Here is a 21859-nt window from a genome sequence, read left to right as displayed (position 1 = left end):
CTTCACTCTATACGGTCCCTTCTCTGCGTCTCCACGAATGCCACTCCACATGAACGAATGTTCCGATTTGAACGTAGGTCATCCTGTGGTTTATCTGTACCAACTTGGTTCACTGTTCCAGGACCTGTTTCACTGAAGAGATTTGACTGTGCCTCAACGTATGAGCCCGTCGGTGAGGAAGTCCAACTTATAAATTGCAATCCACATTACGCCCATGTTCGTTTTCCCGGCGGGAAAGCACTGTATCCGTCCGTCATCTCGCTCCTTGTGGTGATCGCACACGTCAACGATTTCACGCGTACCTCATCCAACGAAGACAATGGTGTTCATGCACCCCCTCTATCTGACTTGCACACGCCTCCGCTCAATGACATTGGAGATAATATCGATCATACTCCAGTGTCACCCCCGTGCCCGGGCACTGCACCTGCATCTCCAGATACATATGACCCTAGCATCTCTGATTTAGCCAGGCTCCAGCAGCGTACACGGCCCTACATTTTAAGAAATCGACAAGCCTAACCACACTCATTAATACTCATTAGATTTTTACATTCATCCAATACATGTACCCAATTTATCCCTCTACACACAATCCAACGGCCAGGGTGAATGTCATGAATATTCTTTGTGCTCACATTATCGTTTTGTATTAACCATGCTTTTGCCTTCGTTTTCAGCTTATGTACGTCTATTCTTAGACAAGTAAAGCGCTATTCACTCTGTGCTATTCTTGTTCTCGCGCTCAATCAGAATCGATATCCTATTCGTAACACTCCCCCATCCACTTTTATTCTTTTCTTTACGATAAGGCTTTCAAATAAGTCATGGTTGTACGGCAGTGAAGCATCGGTGTTGAACACTGATGTCATGCTGTCGATGGTGATGATGATGATGATGATTGAGTACCCACGCTGCCTTCAGATGTGGTTAGCCACTAGATCACCGATGCATGAGGTGAATACGGGATCAAGTATGGGTCCTTCCAGAAATCCGCTATTGGTCACTCTCCCCTCAGAGTGTCCCATTCAGGCGTACTGCCGAATGTCATCCAGACAGAAATCGGCAACCTAATTGAGATGTGCACTGATTTAATACCATGTGAACCAGCATAAAACGCACACGTGGCCAACACCATCGAAGGCCTTGAAGTTGAAAGTGTCACCGCCGTAGGAAACCAACATTCCCATGCTCAGCCGAAGACTAGTGGGTGATAATCAGGTGATAATCCATAACGTCTAAGTCAAAGGTCGTGCCACTAGGCGTGGGCTTCAATTATATTCTTAGCGATTTTCCAAGAACCTTGGATAAAATTGCAGATACGATCTAGTGACGACTACGACAGGCCGCCAGAAATTCGGTAATAGCAGCAGGTTCACTTGACATCGTCGGATGAAGGTAGCACACGTGTGGAACCGAACCGATAGCGTCTGTCACAAGTCACGTCTGGTTTGTAAGATTGTCCCCTGTTGGTGGCAAACACAATTCGGGTACACGGGGCGGAGTTGCCAAATAATACAGCTTCTGGTGCATCTGGACGTGTTGCGCTCTTTAACGATCATGACAAACAAAGCGGCCGGCTTACAAGGCTCGCGTCTTGATACACGCGTAATCCTTGAGAGTTTAGGGCCACGAGAATTTCAAATGACTGGTAAGGGTAGCAGCGGCCGATTTTTATCCGCTCTATAGCCGACGCAAATGTCTACAGAAGTCAAAGAACCGTAACGGGTATCGCGACGCCTGCAAACAGAGGTCCTGTTGCAAGAGAGCCGGCCTGAGAGCCGTTTGCCCAACCGATCCTCGTTCACATGAAGCCACCCATTATAGTGCAATTAAGTTTACCAGCCGGTTTTTTTTAATTTAAATCGTTCGCGTTGCCATTAAGTGGACTACGGTATGGAATACAAAAACGTATCACATCGTTATTAAGTAATAGGTTCAAATTCTGGGGCCTAGCACATGTTGCAGCGCCTTTAGTATGGTAGAAATAGGACGATCAGATAGACCACCTGTCATTAGAACTGACTGTATTAATCAAATCTAAATAGCTGATGGGTTCAAACAGACAGGTACTTAGGCGACATTAGCGACTCCCCAAAAAACCGCCGTCTGTCGGCCTGTCCGAAGCCCCGGTTTCAAAACTCAAACTGCGCGCCGTCAAGGTCATCCCTTATTAGGCGATACAAGGGAGGTGCGTCAATTGACGTCGCTCAGTATTCGCACAATAGAATTGAAATTTTCGAAAGTCATGACGTGTCCCTGATGGACCAAAGCAATCAGGCAATCAAGTTGAGAATACCAGTCCACACTTTTAGTCCTACTTTGAGCGTCCCGGTGTCCCAACCATGCTGGGATATTATTCCACAAGGCTTTTTCAGACTGAGGCATTGTTGCTCCAGTGAACAGAGAAATTTGGTGACCTGCGGAAATATGTGCGTAGATTAGGACGGCTTTTGGTTTGAGCATATGCCCAAAAAAATTCATCATCCTTCCGAAGAAATTTTAACCTCAGTTCTAAATATTTTCAGCTGAGAGCATTGTGCGCATAATGAGCACCCCAACAGACAGTAAAAGCCGTCAATCGACAGGTTGTGGCGCCGGCATTCACAGTTGTCCTGCTCATACCGTGTGCAACAACATGGTCCATGAAAACTCCATAAAGGGCTGATTTTTCTCCGGCAAATGTTTTTCTCTCCAAAACTTAGTGGGTCAAATGAAAACGTTAATGCGGAGATGCTGCATTTTCTTGCATGTGTTCTGAAACCAAAAATCAACCCATTCTACCAATATTTTGCTGCGGTTAGTATGAATTACTCTCCCATCTTCAGTTGCTGGCGCACGTTTTAAACTTGCGGTGGTATGGCTTGAGGCCGAGCTTTAGAAACACATTAAAAATTTCTCTAAAACCATAGTTTGACAGACGGAGACTTTAGCATGAACTTTTAGCATTTCATGGTACTGTAGAGGTCTGGCTGCCCAATAAGTTAGTATACCAGAAGTGCATGGCAAAGAAATAAAAATAATACCGCAAGGCTGGGTACACAATAGTAAACAGGTCAGATGGAAAATACTCACTAACAATTGTTCTCTTTAAAATAGTTCGTCGTTGGCCCAGGTCAGCGAATAAACAATAATCCGATTATGTTGGTCCAGAGGTCTTCTTCTGGATAGTTGCCACATATAATAGATTCCGAAGATGGTCTGAAATGTTTTGGAACCTGAATTAGTACATGAGACTCGCGAATGACGGCTGCAATCGCGAGTGACGCACGTGACCACGCATGTATTCTCTGAAATTGTACAAGCGCGCGTTTTTGTAGTTTTTCGTATTCAAACAGAAAACTGCTATGCAATTGATGAAATGCGTAGTGTTATAATGGAAGCGAAATAAAGGTTCAAAACGCCACACTACGAATTCGAGCTATTAAGATCTCTCCGCGTGGCTGCAGTCTCGTTGAATGTTGTTTGAACTGCTTCGGGGCCCAACGTGGGCGCGGAATACATTTTTAATGTCTGCTCCTGGCTCCGCTTATATTGTCCCTAAAGAAGTGATTTCTCCACGTGATTTCTTCCGTATTGGAATTGGAAACAATCTCAAAGCCACATGAATAACAGTTGCGCCCTCCACATCAGCCCACACTCAAAGCGGGGCGACCGCTCGTGGCCGATTGGGGAAGAAGTCTTCTATGGTGGCGATAGGCGAAACGCCAGATATAGCCTGGGATTTCGCCACAACCAGTAGGTTTCTGTTTTTAATGATGAACAGCACACGCTTTATGGGGCGCATGGTGAGGGTATACCGAAGGATATACCGAACCCTTGTTATGTGAATTGGTGAGTTCACGGGTAGAATAATTAGGGAACACCGAAAGGTGCCCAGTTTTCCCAAGTCCCTACACATATCAGACGGATTGGGATGGGCGCGCGTTCGGTAGATATTATGGATACGGTGAACCACAGGCAAGCCATTCTGCTGAGTATGGCAGTCGCTGAACCGTCATCGCGACATTATAATTAAGTTCGTGTACAGCCCCGTATATCAACATCCTGGGTGAGTAGTTTGGTGTTTTCGTTGGGGTTTGGATTGTACAAGTAATTAAGACCAGCATGGATCAAGGATGTTCCTGGGTCTGAACATGGCGCGCGGTTGTTCCTTGTTTCCGTTCAAACTGAGCAATGATGCTGATGCTGATGATTTTCAACCACTGCAATGAGATGACAGTGCCCGTTATCAAACGCGGTAATCGATATTCATGTGCAGATAATGGGTATGCGGTCGATGGGGGCGTGTGTGAGCATACGTGAATATGAGGGTTTTGCATCCGCTAACTCCAGCCTCGATGTAGACGCCGATCGGGGCTCTGGACAAAGGGATTTATTACACCCATGGCGAGTTAACCAGTAAAACTTCGTTCCATCGTTTGTTGTATGTATGAGTGTATACGAGTCGTAATCAGAAACCCTGTCAATTGAAAGCGGCTTTCTGAAACTGTGGGCTGGACTGACTGCACGATACCTTTGTACTGATTCAACCAACAAATAAAAACATGATTCTCCAAGGGTCGTTGTGTATCTTCCAAGCATGGGCCTGGCAGGCGGACGACATATATGGATATGAAGGACCGCCGTTGGTCGTTGGTTCAGTCTATTATATACAGTTAGTGGCTTCTTGTCAGCTGCGAGCATGGGTACGGACCCGGCAGTTGCGATAAGCAGCTAAGATAAGTGACACTGCATACAGTAATGAGTGTTAGGGGCCTTTCCGGCTTGTGCGTCACATCACTATGCTTTGGTGAAACGTCATAATCAGCGTCGCACACAGTTGCTGGCCCAGCAGTTACGATAAATAATCATGGCGGGGGATAACGGCAACCGTTGTCATGGTTAGCCCTTTATGACGTATTCTACACGTGGAGCGTCATATGTCCAACACAAAATGATACAACTGTGTTGGTGAATTGCCTACAGTTACCCTTTGACCATCTATTGTCTGCAGACTAGCTATGCTTATCGGGGAAAAGGAATCACGCACAGAGGCGGCGCTCGCATATCCACTGCGCGAATCACGCTGTTGCATAAAAATTTCGCACCTAATGGAAGCTGAACTCCACAGGAAAATTTGTCGGAACGCATTAGCTGAATAGACTCATCTCACTTTTTAGATCCGAGAAACCTAAAGCAAACAGACCTCAACGAATCGTTTCCCTGGGTATAAGTTGCATTTAATATTCTGTGGATGTAATTTCATTCCCGAAGAACACAAAATGACACAAAAATATGCTAAAGTGCAACTTCATGTTTCATCTCTTCTAAACCGGTAATAAAATGCGTATGGGTAATGGTCCGTGACTTTGAAATCTCTCTCACAAAAAATGCTGCGAACAAGATATTACCAAAAGATCCAACCTGATTAGACTAACTCTCCGTAAAAGTTACAACTTCAAAACCCCTATGGTTTCGGTTAAATTGATTTGGGTACGCTCTTTGTCAGCGGAATGTCCTTAGCCGCGCTTTGGAAGCATATGCCTTTTTCTGCGAAACCTTCCCCTGTAAAGTAAACTGTTTTACTTGACAACCGTGAGTAAATGTGGGACCACTATGACTAATACAGTAGAAGGCCAGTTGTTGGAAAGAGATGAAGATGATTTCATGTGACCTATCGCCTCCAGCGAGTTCGTCCACTAACGAGACCTCACGCACTTAACGTAATTCTCATATTTCTTGAAGGCTACAGTAAGTTGGTATGCAAAACAGATGCTTAGTATGGCGCTGTGTGAACAAGTATCTAAGTCATTGTAGTAGCTGAACTGCCTCCAGTATATGGTATGTTTAGGTCCCAGTGTATCAGCCGCTTGCCTCGCAGTGATTTTTCTACAACCTAGCTTGTATCCCTATATCATTTCAAGTCGTCAATAACTGCATGATCGCTTTACACGAGAAAGTTCTGTGCTTCCCGGTAGGATATTTGTATGCATCAAAACAACCAATAAAATTCGACTTTTCGTTCCGTCGAATTTGAACTTTTCCCTGGTAGGGATGGATGGGCGAGTTCTGGCCAGCTGATTGGGCAACGCAGACCCCCAAACGAATATCACTCGTGTGCGTCAGCTATGTCCGCTCATATATGCGCTATGAAAGACGCCATATTTTCCAAACTAAGATGGAACATCCCGCTGTTTAAAAAACGAACGTGGATGATTTTCCAGCTCGTTATAACAGTTATCGAGAAAAAATTGCTTACAAGATAGGCACCTCCGCATATTTTGCACCCGCAAAGCCGCGTAAATTCTTGACAGTTCAGCAAATTATTTCATCTGTAAACTTATTGGCCGTTGCAATTGAGTCCTTTTTCTGTAAGTGGCGAACTCCTACTACGTTGGGCAACGCAACCGCAGCCGGTGGTGTTTGTTGACTCCGAAAATTCGCTCAGTTGAACCAATTACTTTTGCAGTTAAGTCTCACCGAAACCCATTATACATAGATGTCCTACACTACGAAGTGACAACACAAAAATGTAGTACCTTCCGGGAATCAGTTTCCATTATTTTTTACCTGCTGGGCCCTATTAAATTATGGGAAGTCGTGGTAATAACTGCGACCATTTGTAACCAGTGATTCCCGTTTTATCCGCTGTTCTTCCTGCACCTTGAAAACTGAGCACGCTGCATGATTTTTGAGCATATAGGGGCAAACTGCAAACAAAAGTGTGCTCAAAGCTGTGTTGCACAATCAACCAGTAAGGCACACCAGCCAATTCTCATCCGGTATATATATTTTTCTATAAAAACATATTGTGTAGAAGGAAATCTTCTTCAGAATATAGTCATTGTCCACTTATCTCTTCAGAATTAAATAATCCATATTGTGCCCTCTCTTCGTAGAGTCAAGTTGAATCGATCACTTTTCGCAACTTCTGGCATGCATTTCAAGTTTAATGTTACTCATCGACCATCCTTACTCAGCCAGCCGTTGGTTCAAATACAATGGAAGCGTTTATTGAAAAATTGAATGTTATATGGTTTGTTTTTCATGGTCCCTGAAAAGGTGGCAAGCACCACGCACACATGTTTGTGTGTATCTGGGTTTACGGATTCACACACAGGATCAAGGTTTTTGATCAGGTTTCTCCGGGCTGGTTATGTTCTTGTCGTTCGCATGAAAGACACAAACAAAAAAGGGTGTAGAACTGCTATTTAAGTTCTCAGCGTGAGAACTCACATAAACGTTGTCTAATAGTGGTTTAACTTGGGTTCCTGATGGATGGATAACCGTCGGCGGAAGTGCATTCCACGCAGTGGCTACCCGGAGTAAGGAAAAATATTCTCTAAAGAAGGTGTGCACTCCGAACCTGAAAATCTTACCATGGTGACCGTGTGTTTACAGGATCGACGGTGAGGAACCTGTTAGTCAAACCCTGTTCAAACGGGGCATAATTGGGAAATAGGTCTCTTCAGAGGCTACAATGCTCCAGGGGAAAGTATTCAAGCCCCGCGAGTGGCGTTCTACAGTCCACGGATTCGAGACCGGCAGCAATTTTCGTAGCAGCTCACTAGACACGCTCAATGAGGGGCACTCTTTTGTGCATCCTGAGTAGACAACAGCTGACAGCAAGATATATAAACCTCAAGGTCAGGTGTTGTAAAAAAATTTTGGGACTCTATGCCCACCGTAACTTTTGCTTACTCTTGCATAGCGTTTAGCTGCCTATTTTACATATCTCATTTTTAATCTCACCCAACCACCCCTCAAACTCTCTCTATCTTGATTAGGCCCCACTGAGTATAAGCTTGCTAGCATGATCCTACTGAGGCTTCCTACTACTTGATTTGGATCAAACAATACCACCAGTCCAACCTTCCTCTAAGCTCTTGCTATAACTGATTCTCCACCATCCGTCCTCTCATTGTGTTCAAAGAAGCGTCTTGCAGGCAAAAGGCACAACACTCATCCTCATCACCCATCAAGGCCGTTCAATAGATTGCCCCAGTTAAACTCGGCCTGCTCAGTCATACTAACTGACATTTCCCTTCCTACCGCACCCGGTAGCTGCTCTCCCTTCTCTTCACCAAAAGAATCTCAGCTCCACACCGACCCGGCAAATCTCAGTGCTCGTGTGCATAAAATGGAAAGTGAACTGATATCCTATCGTATCACGCAACCACTTGCCTGCCTTCTAACTCCTGATGCAATGTGTGATCCGTCAGATCTTGCAAAGCGTCAGTCTTTATTGACATACTCTCCTCGGAGGTTAGTCGGTGTGTGGAACGCAATTCAGAGATGAAGACGATGCAACGGGCCTGTTAACATTTCAGGCCCTTCTATCCCTGACCAAGACATTCCAGACCACAAAAGTCAAAGCTGCTCGCACCAGACTACAAAGACAGCTCCCAAGAAACCCACTCTCCAAGCTTCTACAGCCGACTACTGATAAACATCAAACGAATCCATATTCTGTCCAACAATCCGTACCAATAAGTGATCCCGATTTGATTCAGCTGCAGACTGCTCATGAAACCAACCCCTCGGAAAGTTGCACAAATCATATCGTCGATAGCACATGTTCACATAGCTGTCGGAGAACACCCGATTAAACCAACGGCTTACCGAACCTGTCAACTGGTCTTGCCTCTTTTACAACCCCTTCCAGTTTTGTTGGACACCCCCCCGTACCCGACATCAGTGTAGCCGGTTCTAAACCAATCGGAATTGCAGCCGCCCCTCCAAATGCCAGATCTGACGCCTTATCCTCTAAAGCTCGACGCTGTAGCACAGATCCCCACCCTTGCCCCCATTATCCTGGAATCGCTGCTCGCCTAAGCCCACCATACCGTGTCGTCAACTTGCGGCCAACTGCCACACAAACCCTCACAACGGCCTCCAGTCCTGCATCTCCTGTTCATGGCTATGAGCCCTCCACTCCTACCCTTGGACACCTGTCTGTGTGTCCTCTGACCTCAATTGCATCAAAAAAAATCCACCACTGTGTTGATGTATTCAGTATCTTACCAGCCCCTCTCCGGTGCTACAATCGAGGATGAGAACACAATCTCTTGCTCCGTACCCCCTGACCTAATGGCACTTGGTCCCTTCCCACCGAAGAGCGCCCCCGGGCTCAAACACCTACGATCAAAGCCCTGTGTTGTAACCCCCCCGCTTGTGCGAAAGTCACAAATTCTCACTCTTCACTTACCTGAGATTCTTATTCGGAAGCTACCTCCTCTGCCTCCTCTGAAACCGTGCGTAGCCCCACCTTTACAACCTCTAAAAAGCACATCAAACCATACACACCACGTGCTTGGAAGTAACTCGTATCCACAACGACCCATGACCAGCTCCGACCCTCATCCGTTTCCACTACCCAAGCCACCAACTTTCGTCCCGCCTGAACACCATTTTCGGCAAACACCCATCCCTCCACAGCCGCCACCTCCCTCCGCATCCTATCCTCCTCCATGCCTGCCGATTCTGAAGATGGCACGGCAGACGACTCTACATACTCTCCTCCAGAAATCGTTGCGTACTCCATGCTGAGCTTCTGTCGTGGGTTCAAACCTATTTCAACGACGACTGACCCATCTATCACCAGTACTGAATACTCCCTCCCAGACTCCGCACCCCGGTTCATATTACCCCACCTCCAGGTACCTAGTCCCCCTTAGTACAAAGGCCCACCATAAGTGAGGTTACAAAGTTCTTACTTAATACCGTTTGCTCGCCAATGGTTTTGTCGATAATGTTGTTCAATGCCCGCTCATTGTTGCCAGAAAAATCCATTATTCCCGAGCGATTGAAGCCATTGCACGACCAAGTAAAATCTGTGACTGAAACATGGCTCACAGATGGAAATCCTGACGTAGCCATCTCAATCCCTGGCTATGACACTACTCCGATAGGAGAAACTCAAGGGGTGATGGCTGTGCCATCTATTCCAAGTCAGAACTTCGTGCAACCCCATTTGACGATTCTTCTCTGGAAGCGATTCCAGAGACCATTTGGATATCAACAGAACAGACCAAACAACCTGCACTAGTAGGTTGTGTCTATCTACCAACTGCCCCCTCACCCGCCTCTAGTGCTGATCTTTCCCGTATTATCTCTACTGCGCATGCTCTTCCTCATCCGTTTAAATTTCTGTTGGCCGACTTCAACCTGCCGGATATTTTCTGGTCCTCCTCCACGGGCCCCGCCCGCCACACCTCGCTGCTCGCACAACTTGGTGTGGAGGGCTGGTCCCGAATTGTACGTAGTCCCACTCTTGGCCTACATACCCTGGATCCAATATTCTTCGACGATGGCCATTTGGCTACAGCTGCAGTTGGTCCACGCTTCCCAGGAATTGACCAATGCGCCGTCTCTTGCAACGCAGTCAGTTTTGGCCAACCTGCTCCTCTGAGTCCATCCATGTTTCATCTTCTCTCGCCTTACATTTTACAAGCCTTTTCGTCTGCGCTGACTTCCCAGGATTGGGACGACTCCTTCCTGCCGAGAAATACACACCGCGTTAGTGACATCTTTTACCAAAACCCACTGAAGGTTTTTCACATTGTTTCACCTGTAAAGCATTTTCACGCCAATAAGCCCGGCCACGATAGGTTACTAAAAATCTTGGATGCCAGAATACACCGGGCTAGTAGACAATATCGGAAATCCCAGGATTTCTCACTACTAATTCGCATCAACACACTCTCTAATAACCGAGAATCCTTGCGGGTATCTCTCGAACGCCGAGAAGAGGACACCGTTCTTGGAGCTCCTTTCCAATCTAAATTACTCAACCGATTGTTCCGTAGGTGTTGTGCCCCAAACAGCCATTCAATTGCTTGTTTGCTTTCCACATAGTGGCCCCATCACTGGTCCTATCAACAAAGCAGATCATCTGAACACTTACTTCGCCAGCTGCTACTTACCCTTTCTTCTCAACTCCAACCCATACTCATTGCTGTTCACCTCCAACATGTGAACGGTCAGGGTAACCACCCGACTCTCGGTAAAGTAACCATTTCTCTAGGTGATGTTTCTTCCATTCCTGCCAGGAGCGGACGGCCTTCCACCCCGTATTCTGAAACAAGGCGGCCGAGATATTGGAATGCTTGTACTAAATCTTTTTACCCACTCTATAAACTACGGAATCGTCCTCTTCCATTGGAAGAACTCTATGATCCACCCGCATTTCAGCTCCGGATCTAGGCAAACTTCTTCCAACTGCAGTTGAATCCACCATACCTCCCTTCAAATAAGAGCCCCGGAACGCCTGGTCAAAGCTTCATTGGCCAAGTTCCTACTGATAACTAATGCCATAGATGACCGGCAGTATGGTTTCCTGTCTCAAAGATCCGTTAGTGGCTGCCAGCTTCACTTCTTCGAGACCATCACAGCAGCCTACGACCCTAGATATTGCACTGTAACAGTTTACCTGGATATTCATAAAGCCTGTGACCAGGTCCCCCACAAATCCCTACTGCATAAACTTTGTACCGTTGGCATCACCGGAACCTCAGTTCAATGGTTCGCCTCCTAGCTATCTGATAGGACCCAAGTAAGACAAATTGGGGACATAAATTCATCTCCACTACCGATCACCAGTGGAGTCATACAAGGAAGCTTGCTAGGCAAAATCCTCCTCTTGCCGTGCATCAACGGAGTCTTCGGTGCCATATCCCATGGTAACGTCTTCCTCTTCGCGGACGATATAAAAACTGCGCACATATTTACCCCACCTGGATGAGCCCTTACGTTTCACCAGATTAAGCAAGAGTTGGGCTCGCTGACTCGCTGGTCAAACGGCGCCGGCTTAAGCTTCTCCTCCACGAAATTCCGCACAACTTCATGCCGCTACTCCCTCTTGGCTGATGCTTTAACAATGAATGGAAATCCTAATACTCATTCCACGGATATCAAAGAGCTTGGCCTCAGATACTCCTGTACTTTCAACTTTTCCCACCAGGTGCAGTGCCAGGTTTGCCCGAGCACGCAGTCTCAGCTTTTAATATTGCGCTTTTTCACCTTCCAGACGCAGTGGTTGCAATTTTTGAGCTATGCGTATGACCCGTCGTAGAATTCTGTCCCGTATTCTCCTACTTTAATACCCAAAATTGTAGGCTCGCATTTGAAATCATCCAACGCTCATTCACGAAAAGGCTGTCCCCTTGGCCAAATCCTCTCGGTTAACGCTCTCGCTGTCTAACACTAGGTCTTGAGCCACTATGGCTCAGACGGTTTAAGATGAATCCTACTCTCCTACACCGCCTGCTGCACAAAAATGCCTTTATAGCTGAGGCTAGACCAACGTAAACTCACGTCCTCGTTACCGATTCAGTAACTCCTGCAACCTTTTAGAGTCCCCCCTAGCTCGCATCTGGAACAGCCTTCCTGAGCAGCTGGGAAACACCACGCATCATCATACGTCTTCTCAGTCCGTGGACAAATTCCTTACCTGTGAAACTGCTGCCATCCTTCTTAAAACCCGACTATCCCCCAACCTCTTATATGAATTGGGTCCAGTACACATTTGAGTATAGCGAAGATAAATTTAGTAGGAAAATAAAAGGTCCAGCTATCCGATCTTCCTTACTTCAAGCCACTGCAGGACCTGAACGCTTACTTGATCTAAGTATGTTGTGTTACCAGCCTGGCTGTTCATCTTTTTCCCAACCAACTTATACGTCGTTCTAGTCAAATTCCCGCCCGGATTACTCTACCAGCTCTGTCTAGTGACTGGTGCTGTTGGGTCAACTGTAACTGACAAAAACGAAACCAAAGTCAGCTTTTTATCACTACTATACATTATACGCCAACGTATATACATCAAACCTGTATGATGATTTGCTCCACAGCACACTAAGCACACACACAACATCGCGGTACGCTTCTACTTAACATGGTAGCTCACACCAATGCTCAGTCGCCATTCAGCCATAATGCACTCGCCCTGAATATAACCATTCCGTTTCCACTGTCTCATCAGCAACTGTCATTTCACTGCCTTCTCCGCGACTTGCCTCCACCAGCATCTGTTTGCAGTTTGCTTGTCCGAATTGGCTGAGCTGACTTTACTGGACTTGCTTTTTCCCCGACAGGAAAAAACGGTAGCTAGAGTACTTTAATAATACACAAACCGCACTTAGGACTGCTTGAATGGATTTCCCCCTTGCAGATCCGGTAGCATGCACGAGGCATGAAAACCTCGTGTGATGGATGGGTACGCCCTGCATGAGAGGTCGCACTGTTACGTTGCTCCATGGTGCGTTCGTATACCCACCACCCCTCCAGGAGCACGGGTGCACCGCCCATCGCCGGTGGCTCTGAGCCCGCCCTTCAAATTCGGGAAATGAAAATAGAAAAGAGCACTGCCGTCTTCTGATTGTTGCTGCTGGTGTTGTCCTCACCTCGGTTGAGTTATTTGGTGGTGCCATAGACAACGACAGCAGCAGAAACAAAAACTGACCTTTCGCCTGTTCAAAAGTATTAAGAGAAACAATATATCCGGGAAGAAACTCTGCGATGCCCATGACCTACGTTGACGGGCAAATCTGTAGCTGCCTTCATCCATACCGAGGCTACACCGCATTAAAACCCATCTCGCTAACCAAACAAAAAGACATACCAAGTTGCTGCTCCCAGGAGTGGACACACAACAAATAAACATACCGTGAGACTCCAGACTCTCTAATATTGGCATGCTAGGCTGGCATCAGAAGTCTTCCTCGTCATGCACCACTCACCGACTAAAGTTTATAGTAGTGCTCCGGGGACTGGTGACCATCTCCCTTACACACACCTTCCCTCCTAGATTGTCCTAGTATCGTCCAACTCACTAATAGCCTTCAGGAAATCTAGTCCACCATCTCAGGATTTACACCCCTGCCAGTCGTTACGTGTTTGGTCACCCTCACCACGCCGCCCCCTAGCCTACATAAAGTGAACTGTCCTGTCTCGGGTAGTATAGATATATTGGCAGTCTTAGCGTGACTTTGATGACTACACTACTGAGTGCAAGTCCATCCTTATTCTGTCTTGTTTAACCACCTGGTGTCACCGCCATAACTGTGGTAAACCTCCATTGTTTCTCTTACTAAAGGGCTACGTCCTATCCGATGCCCCCTATAACTCTCCAGACCTTATTGATCTCACCTCATTCCATCTTCTTCCCACGCTTTGACCCGTGGTAATACGCGCTATGAATGACCTCTTTGGCCGTTGTCCACTCCAACTGATCTGTGAACCACCAACGAAGAGCTCCTCGACCCGAAAAAATAAAAAAAAACAAATATTACGCGCGATATTAGATTGGTTCCGCTAACCCTGAGAAACCCTCCGGCAAACGCACAACATCCCGCTAATCACAGGACTGCGCATCTCAGCCTGGCTACCTAAATCACGACTTCCGTCACGGGGCTATCCAGAAACCGAAGTATTTCAGTGCAGTGACGGTACGGCACTGTGATACCCAGTTTGATAGCGCACTCGCCAATTGTTCATTCTTACTTTCACCGCGCCCTCGCCCACTCGTTCCATTACCGGCACCCACAACCGGTCTTCATTTGTCCCCAGCCACCACTGGGAAGTGTTCATGGCAATCTGCAGAACCTTCTGTCGGATGTGAAGATGCCGGCGACTTTTATTCGTACTCCTCACCAATTCAGTCAATTTTCGATTAGTTTGCGTGAACTCGTTCTCCCACTTAACTTTTACACTCGACCCTGCTCCAGCAGCAACACTAGTGAGCCGCGCAAGTTTTACGGCACACTATGATTCTGAGTTTGCTAATACCATTTGTCCGTACTGCATATCACCTCATTCACCATCACACGCTTTCCGTGGCCATACGCCCAACAGCTTAAGGTCATGAAGCCCTAATGACGGTTTTGGGCTTTAGTTCAAATTCGCCAGCCATGTCGTGGTAGTTCTGATCCATTGTTCCTGCTCCACACTCTCTGCAGTTTGAAACCATTTTTTGTTTTTTGTCACGTTCCAGTCAGGAAGCTTTTTGTTAGCCCCCCACTCGTATTGTTTTTGCCCGCCACTTTTAAATATTAGCGATCAGATCTTGTGTCGTTTGATATGTTCTCCATGGGAGATAAACAGCCCTTGTAATTTTGGAGCCATATCTATGCAACCTGGACCTACTACGACGTTCGGACGTCATTTTCATCCTTCATCGCAGGGCATGCCGGTTGTGGCACCTAGACAAAATAGGCAGCGGTTTACTTCGGTAGTGCAATTATCAACCAACTAGAGAACAACTGTGATCCCCGGGAAAAGGTCACCAACCTGAAAGTCTTGAGCATGCCGTGCGGAAGGTGTCCCGATACTCTCAGTGGCCCACACGATAATATTGTTGCAGGTATCATATCACCGGAAAAGACAAAGCATCCTGCAGAGTGACGGCTGCGTTCTGAACATGGGTTTCCAGGTGACTGTATGTGCATCATCGCCTGCTTTAAGGTGCCTTGAGCTATGAAGCTTGGCCTGTAATATCACAGTATTAAAATAAAAAGACGAGAGGAATCTGTGATAACCAATTCGACTTTTTCGGTGCAAACACAAGCATTTGCAGACAAGGACACCCCTGCCAGTAGATGCACGAACCTTCTCTGCCAGATGAGGTGGCTCCTTATGTATCTACGCGTTCTCGGTATTAAGGAGAAATCGAGTCGGGTACAACCGGATGCTTCCATAGGTTCTCCGAGTAGCATAAGCTGCATCTCGCAAATTATATGGTGTAAAAGACTCGAACCCATATGCAAGCCGCATAAGTGTGATAGGTTTGCTCAGTCTTGGAAGTATAAGCGACGCAAACTGCACTCCCAATTTGAACCGGTCGGTCCCACATAAAACCTAGGTTAGTTTGATTGCATACCATAAGCCGGGCTTGCCCTAAATAGACGGCTTTGAACAATTGTTGCCACCGACGATGCGTTTCTCCCTTGGCCTACGGGCTCGGAGCTTTTCCTATTATGGTGGTACTCTCATCCCATACTGAACTGACTGGAATCTTAGGGCAAAAGTGAAATGCAGTGGACATTAGTTCATTCATATTCCTCCGAAGTTTCAGGCCCTGGTGGGTGATTGCATCACGATGTGCCGCCGAATCACAAACTACCGCCGCTCATTCATCATAGCAACTAATTAAATGAGTCAAATGAGGGCGGATTTTACATTTAAAACGTGCATGCGCCAAGAATTCACAGAAAAGACGGAGTTTTCTCGATGAAGTCAGTGTTAACTAACACTCTGTTAGTGACTGCGCACGACCTGGCAACATGAGGTGGAAGATGCCACAATCCAACCGACTGTCATGGGACGTTCTCGGCTTCCTGAATGAGACGTTTTCCGAGTATATAGTAATTTTTTTGCCTGCAATCAATGATTACGATGGCATTATTCATGAGGCTTGTTGTGTCGACGATCACACATCAGTTAACACCACGATAGACTTTCGAAATGTCACTGTGGCAGATATATAAATTAAATTGGTGAATTCTGACTTCACTTGAGCGCTCTGCGGTACTCTGCTATGGTTCGGTTCGGAGACACACCGTAGCATGCTCTTCTGAAGAACCACTTGGCGGCAGGAAGGCTTCGCACCAACAGATGAAAATTTCACGCGCGCACTAAGTTGAACTGAGACGCCAACAAATCTCCGTCACATAAATAATCACCATTAGTTTATCGGTATCTTTTGGCACCTGTGACCATTGGGGTGATTCGACTGGTACCAGAAACCACGGAAGAGGTCGCTTAATGGAGCTTAAAGATGACTGACCTCAAACACTGGCGGCTGGCTGTCCCAACACCCACCGGTTAGCGGCGTAACGGCAATAACTCTGAATGTTTATGTTTACGTCGCCCTGTCTGTCTTCGGGCAACTTTAGCTTTCAGACCTGATGATCCAGTTGCCCACAGAGTCACCCGAGCCGTATTCGCTCTGGCATGGAAATCCGAGATAAATTTCCCTGCCTCTGTGCGAATATGTTCTGACAGTTCTCACTGTTGGACAACGTGCCGTTACGGGAAATGCTTAGGAGAACGGATAATTTACTGTAGCAGAAGGAGTAACCTCGGGATACCGAGTTCAGAAGTGCTCAGAGTGACCACATGTATCAGTAGTGTACAACTGCCAGCGAAATCGCCAACCATGTTGGACATTTTGTGGCGTGGACCAGTGGCTAAATTTAACTAACGGGCGTCTTATGTTAGACTGGCCAATTTGATTGTGCCTAAACGAGGTATGCGTATGTCACTGGTTTTACGCATAGGCCGCTACACAAAGAATATTACTCTCCAAAAATTCCCGTTGATCACAGAGGTAGGAAAGATGCGTCTCATCACGCACTAGCTGGCAAACCTGGAGTCCATGGTCCAATACTATTGAGGTGCGTCACGCTTTCTTTCAAAAGCCCCCTTGCATCTACTAGTGTGCTGTTGATGATGGCCATAATACAATTCAGAAGGCGTGTGCACTAATTAAAGTCTTTAGTTTAGTTGACAGTGGTGAGATACCACACATACAAAAATAAATACAACGCTAAATGTGAGCAAGTCAAAAGAGCAACTTATCGTCCGTGAAAGCTCCGTGGTGAAAGTTCGGACAGCGGGAACGTGTTTTCTACTTAGTATGGCTTCATGCGCGCGCGAGAGTGTGTGCTGGCTGTGTTCGGTTTCCCTATATGTGGGTCCGCTTGCGTGTACGCGCGTGTGTTAGCACACGAGGTTGTCGCTCCGCTCACTATACGGTACAAACAATCGATATCCAGTGCGTCACCTGAATGTGACGTGGTCTGTGAGTATGAAAAGACAATTCTCGTAGTCCAGTGAGCGGCCGTGAGCCAAACAGTAAGGTATGTGTGTATGGGTGGCTGCACATTTCCAAAGGCGGTTGCTGGCAACTTCTCTCAAAGGTTTGGCTTGCACTGAGCGTACTTTACTATCCTCCGTAGCACTTGTGGAGATCGTCGGGTTTTTTTATGGTGGACAGTTTTGCCCAGAAAAATCGACGGTAGTTTTAAATTTTAAATTAAATAAAGCCAATGAAACTGGCAAAATTTTCTGGCCACATGAAGAGCCGGAAGTAGGCCATGCAAAAGTATAATTGAATTTACGATGAAGAGTGTTCATACGTAATTTCAGGCATTTTACTGATACCACTGCATCAGTGAGCCGGTTTATTTGCAAGACAAAATACATGCGGAGAATGGCCTAAATCGGTCTGCTTCTACGTAACAATGCCTCCCCACGTATGCCCCTGTTGGTCGATCGAAACCTTCCCTTTCTAATGTTACTTTAATCTGATATTCTGGATTGTGAACGTCAGCCAATATTTCGGCTTTCCTTCTATTCGCAAGAAACACACAGGGGTTTTTAAAAAGAAAGCCTGTAATGATAATTCAGTTTCATATTTTGGGCAGCAACAACATAGAAGATCTCTCCTCTTGGCAAACAGAAATAGATCACTGAGTCTTCGCAAACTTTGCACTTCTGCGTGATGTCTTACGGTGTCCATGTGATGAGAGGCGTTACTATTCAGATGTCTTTTACACTTAAGTGAGACAATCGGATCACTTCGACGATGCGACGAATGCCTTGGTGTCCCCTCTAGCAAGTTGGCCACCGAAATGAGGACAAACTTTCTCTGTACAAGCTGCGATTGTGATACGTTAATGAATGAAATTACGCTGTCAAGATTACTTGTTTACTCGTACTAATTACATCTCACGGAATTTGTCACTCGCTTTTATTCCTGTGTGATCGGAACTCGAATATACTTTGTAGGGATTGCCACATTTGCGAAATTTCCAATTCAAGTTAAACATCGAGTCACAAAAGTTCCGCCGCCACCTCTGGCTTATGCATAATATATCTAATAATACACCATATTTCGTACGCACATAATTTCAGCCAATTATGTAGATCACCCCACAGTATGAGTCATAGTGCAAGATATGATACTTCTTGGAAAGGTGCACTTTTTATGGCTCATTTCGGAAGGACCCCTAGTTACGAACAAACCTAGGTGCCTACCCGGTTAAGAAAGAATATATTACTGAGAAAAAATCAGAACTAATTTAGTACGCAAAGTTGATGCATAAGCCAAGTATTTCCCACTGGCGGACTCTAGGTACTCAGTTCAACCGTGAAAATATTTTTAGCCAGGAGGCCTTCGATCACTTCTGGGCAATTTTAGGTCTCAATGGCCTGATAGATGATACCGTGTATTGCTGATTCAGCTACCTGGGTTCGGATATCATAGGGTCGCCTCTAAGCTGAATAGTATTTCCAATCGCCTCGGCCTGCAAGAATGACATTTAGAAGTCAGGTATCAAAGAAAACACCCTCTTTTAGAACCAGGTACCTAAAGACTTCATGGCATTGCAATATGGAAATCAGAATATTTACTAGTACCTGTAGGAGATCCATATGATCACCGCCCTCCCGATTAAATTTGTCCACTTCATCCTGCTTATGTAGCAGCACGTTTTGCAAGGTTGGTTCAGGGAAAATAATTTTTGGCTGCGATGAATGTTCGTTTTATTCTGCTGTTCAAATTCCAGGATCCGCGGCTGTTTTCTTAGGGAGTTTATGAAGCATTCTGGACTCTCAGAGCACTTGTGATTTGTAATCGGAAGAGCACCGGTAATAAGAACNATAAGAACTATATTTTCCCGACAAGCCGTCAGACGTGAAATTCACGATGTAAACCAGGAGGAATAAAGTTTAGACTCCAATCAGAACTGGCTCTGTATCCCCAACCGGAAAAGAGAAGTTTGGCGGCTTGTAGAGCGGTAAAATTGCCTCATGCGCACATACTAAGCCAGCGCACCCTCATTCTCTTGTCATGCTCTTGCAAAAAAGCCATGTAAAGGGCTACGTGTGATGGAGTCAAAATGTTTCGCCTACTTTTGGAGCTTATCTCGTCAACAACGTCGAGAATATACCCTTTTCGATCACACCTCCTTTGCTTCCCACGTATCATGTGTTAGACGCAGTTTCAGATCGTCTCTTGGTTTACCGCAGCATAAGATGTACAACCAGCTGGTTCAGTTTTGGAAGCTGTTACACCTGCAGACAGACAAAGTATGCGAGCGTCCCATAAGTTTTCAGCGGCAGCGTAATCGTTATTTTAATCAGAAACGATGAAATTTGCCTTTTGTAGCCGGTATTTTGAGCAACTGTTTTTTATGTTATACAGCTGAACGATTGTCACTGTGCAATTAAACTTGTATTTTTTTTGCTTCAAGCTTAAACAACTTTCGAATTATTTCCACAACAGTTCAATTGAGGTAGAAACTGACTCCTAACGAATAAAGAAGATACCCTTACTGATATGGCCTACTTAGTAGTTCTATTAAATTAGCGCGAGTTATTATGGCCATGACAGTCATCGGTTTGTGTTCCAAATTGCTCTCTGAGAACATTCGTCGCTATCAGCATGACTTACGTGGACGTTTATTTAGTCGGCGCTCTCACCCACTGCGTGCCACAACCGAAGCATCAGGATGAATTTCGCATTTGAATCCAATTGGCTAATTGTCCCTTATCTCTACTGTGAGGTTATCGGGGCTGTTCGTTCACTGGATCTGGTGTTTCATGGCAAGAGAGACATCCGATGATAAATCGTTCGTTGGTGAGCTGCGTACTTACATTCTCACTTTGGGCCACAACTCCACTCCAAATAGTAACGTTTTGCATTTCATCGGTGTTCATATCAGGTTACAGCCAATGCAGTAGCTGGAAACAGAACTGCTGAAGACAAAACAAAACATGAAAATGAAGCGATTTCGCGATTTCTTCTCCAATCAATATTGAGGTGTGGTTAATAATACGTGTAAGTATAAATATATTTGGGGAATGCGATGGTGCAGAAGCAAGAGGAGCGCCTCCACATACGACATCGTTGGCGACTAGCCCCTCAGCTAAAGATCTGATGGCGTCGATGATGTTTGGCACACCGTTTGTGAGGCCGCAAGCAATTTAGAATAAACTAAACTGCTCGCCAAACATAGAAAAACTTCCTATGTTTAAGGATGACTGTGGTATTTCGGTTGGAGCTACCTACATGACCAAATTCTGCGCAGAGTGCCGCTCAACAAAAATGTAGATTTGATGGATAAAAATACCGTGCCACTTGGGTGCATTTTCACACAGTGCGGATTCAATATGAGCCAGTTTTGAAGACAGGGACAAACCAGTAGGACATGTAATCTTCTAAGCCTTAGGTTGTAGAATGATGGTGCGTGTCACTACGCAGGAGGACACCTTCCGTACGAACTGGAGAGAATGAGATTTACCTGCCTACGTGACATGTTGGGGTGCAGATTTAGAGAGTCACTGGTGTGACGATCGTAACACCCGTTAAAGCTCCTTGAATTTCTTCCACAACAACTGGCTCCAGAACTTCACGGGCGATCTTGGAAATGAGACAGCTTATTGGCCCTCTTGAGATAATGACCACATTGTTTGGGAAAGACAAAGTTTCGCAAACATTTTGCCGACAGATGATTGATTTTGTTGTTAGAGCGACCAACTGGAAGAATATATGGTTATATAATAAGGACGGATTTATTAAGGAACTCCGTTATACTAGCTGAAAATGTTAGCCGAATAGCCTGACCGAATGGCTACTGCCGACCTAGTGTTTATTGCAAGAAACCAATCCTATCATTTCTTTCTTTTTAACTCCGTCGTAGAAAATCTACTAAAAAGACACTTTTATTATTCGGACAGTCCTGCTTTGACGCTGGGGTACCCTAAGGGGTCTATGCCAGACTGCACCTTGAACACACCATCCAACTTTCTGATAGGGAGGTAACAAGACTGTAACATGCAGAGTGTCTATAAAACTGCGGTGAAGTTGGTTGTC

At 45.9% G+C, this 21859-nt stretch overlaps 1 protein-coding gene across 1 annotated transcript in view; it reads left to right on the top strand.

Annotated features, from left to right (window-relative positions):
- The window catches only part of T265_00768 (hypothetical protein), a gene marked incomplete at both ends in the record, with an annotated part of 9485 nt that extends 8963 nt beyond the window's left edge, over positions 1–522 (top strand). Inside the window, one exon of the mRNA XM_009164640.1 lies at positions 122–522. Coding sequence (XP_009162904.1) covers positions 122–522 — 401 coding nt within the window. The remainder of the gene's footprint in view (positions 1–121) is intronic.
- Between the last annotated feature and the right edge of the window lie 21337 nt (positions 523–21859).

The sequence above is a fragment of the Opisthorchis viverrini genome (genome assembly GCF_000715545.1).
Source record: "Opisthorchis viverrini unplaced genomic scaffold opera_v5_8, whole genome shotgun sequence".
In the NCBI taxonomy this organism is placed as follows: domain Eukaryota; kingdom Metazoa; phylum Platyhelminthes; class Trematoda; order Opisthorchiida; family Opisthorchiidae; genus Opisthorchis; species Opisthorchis viverrini.
Note: the sequence above shows the minus strand (reverse complement) of the source record. Positions and strands in the feature narration are given on the sequence as shown.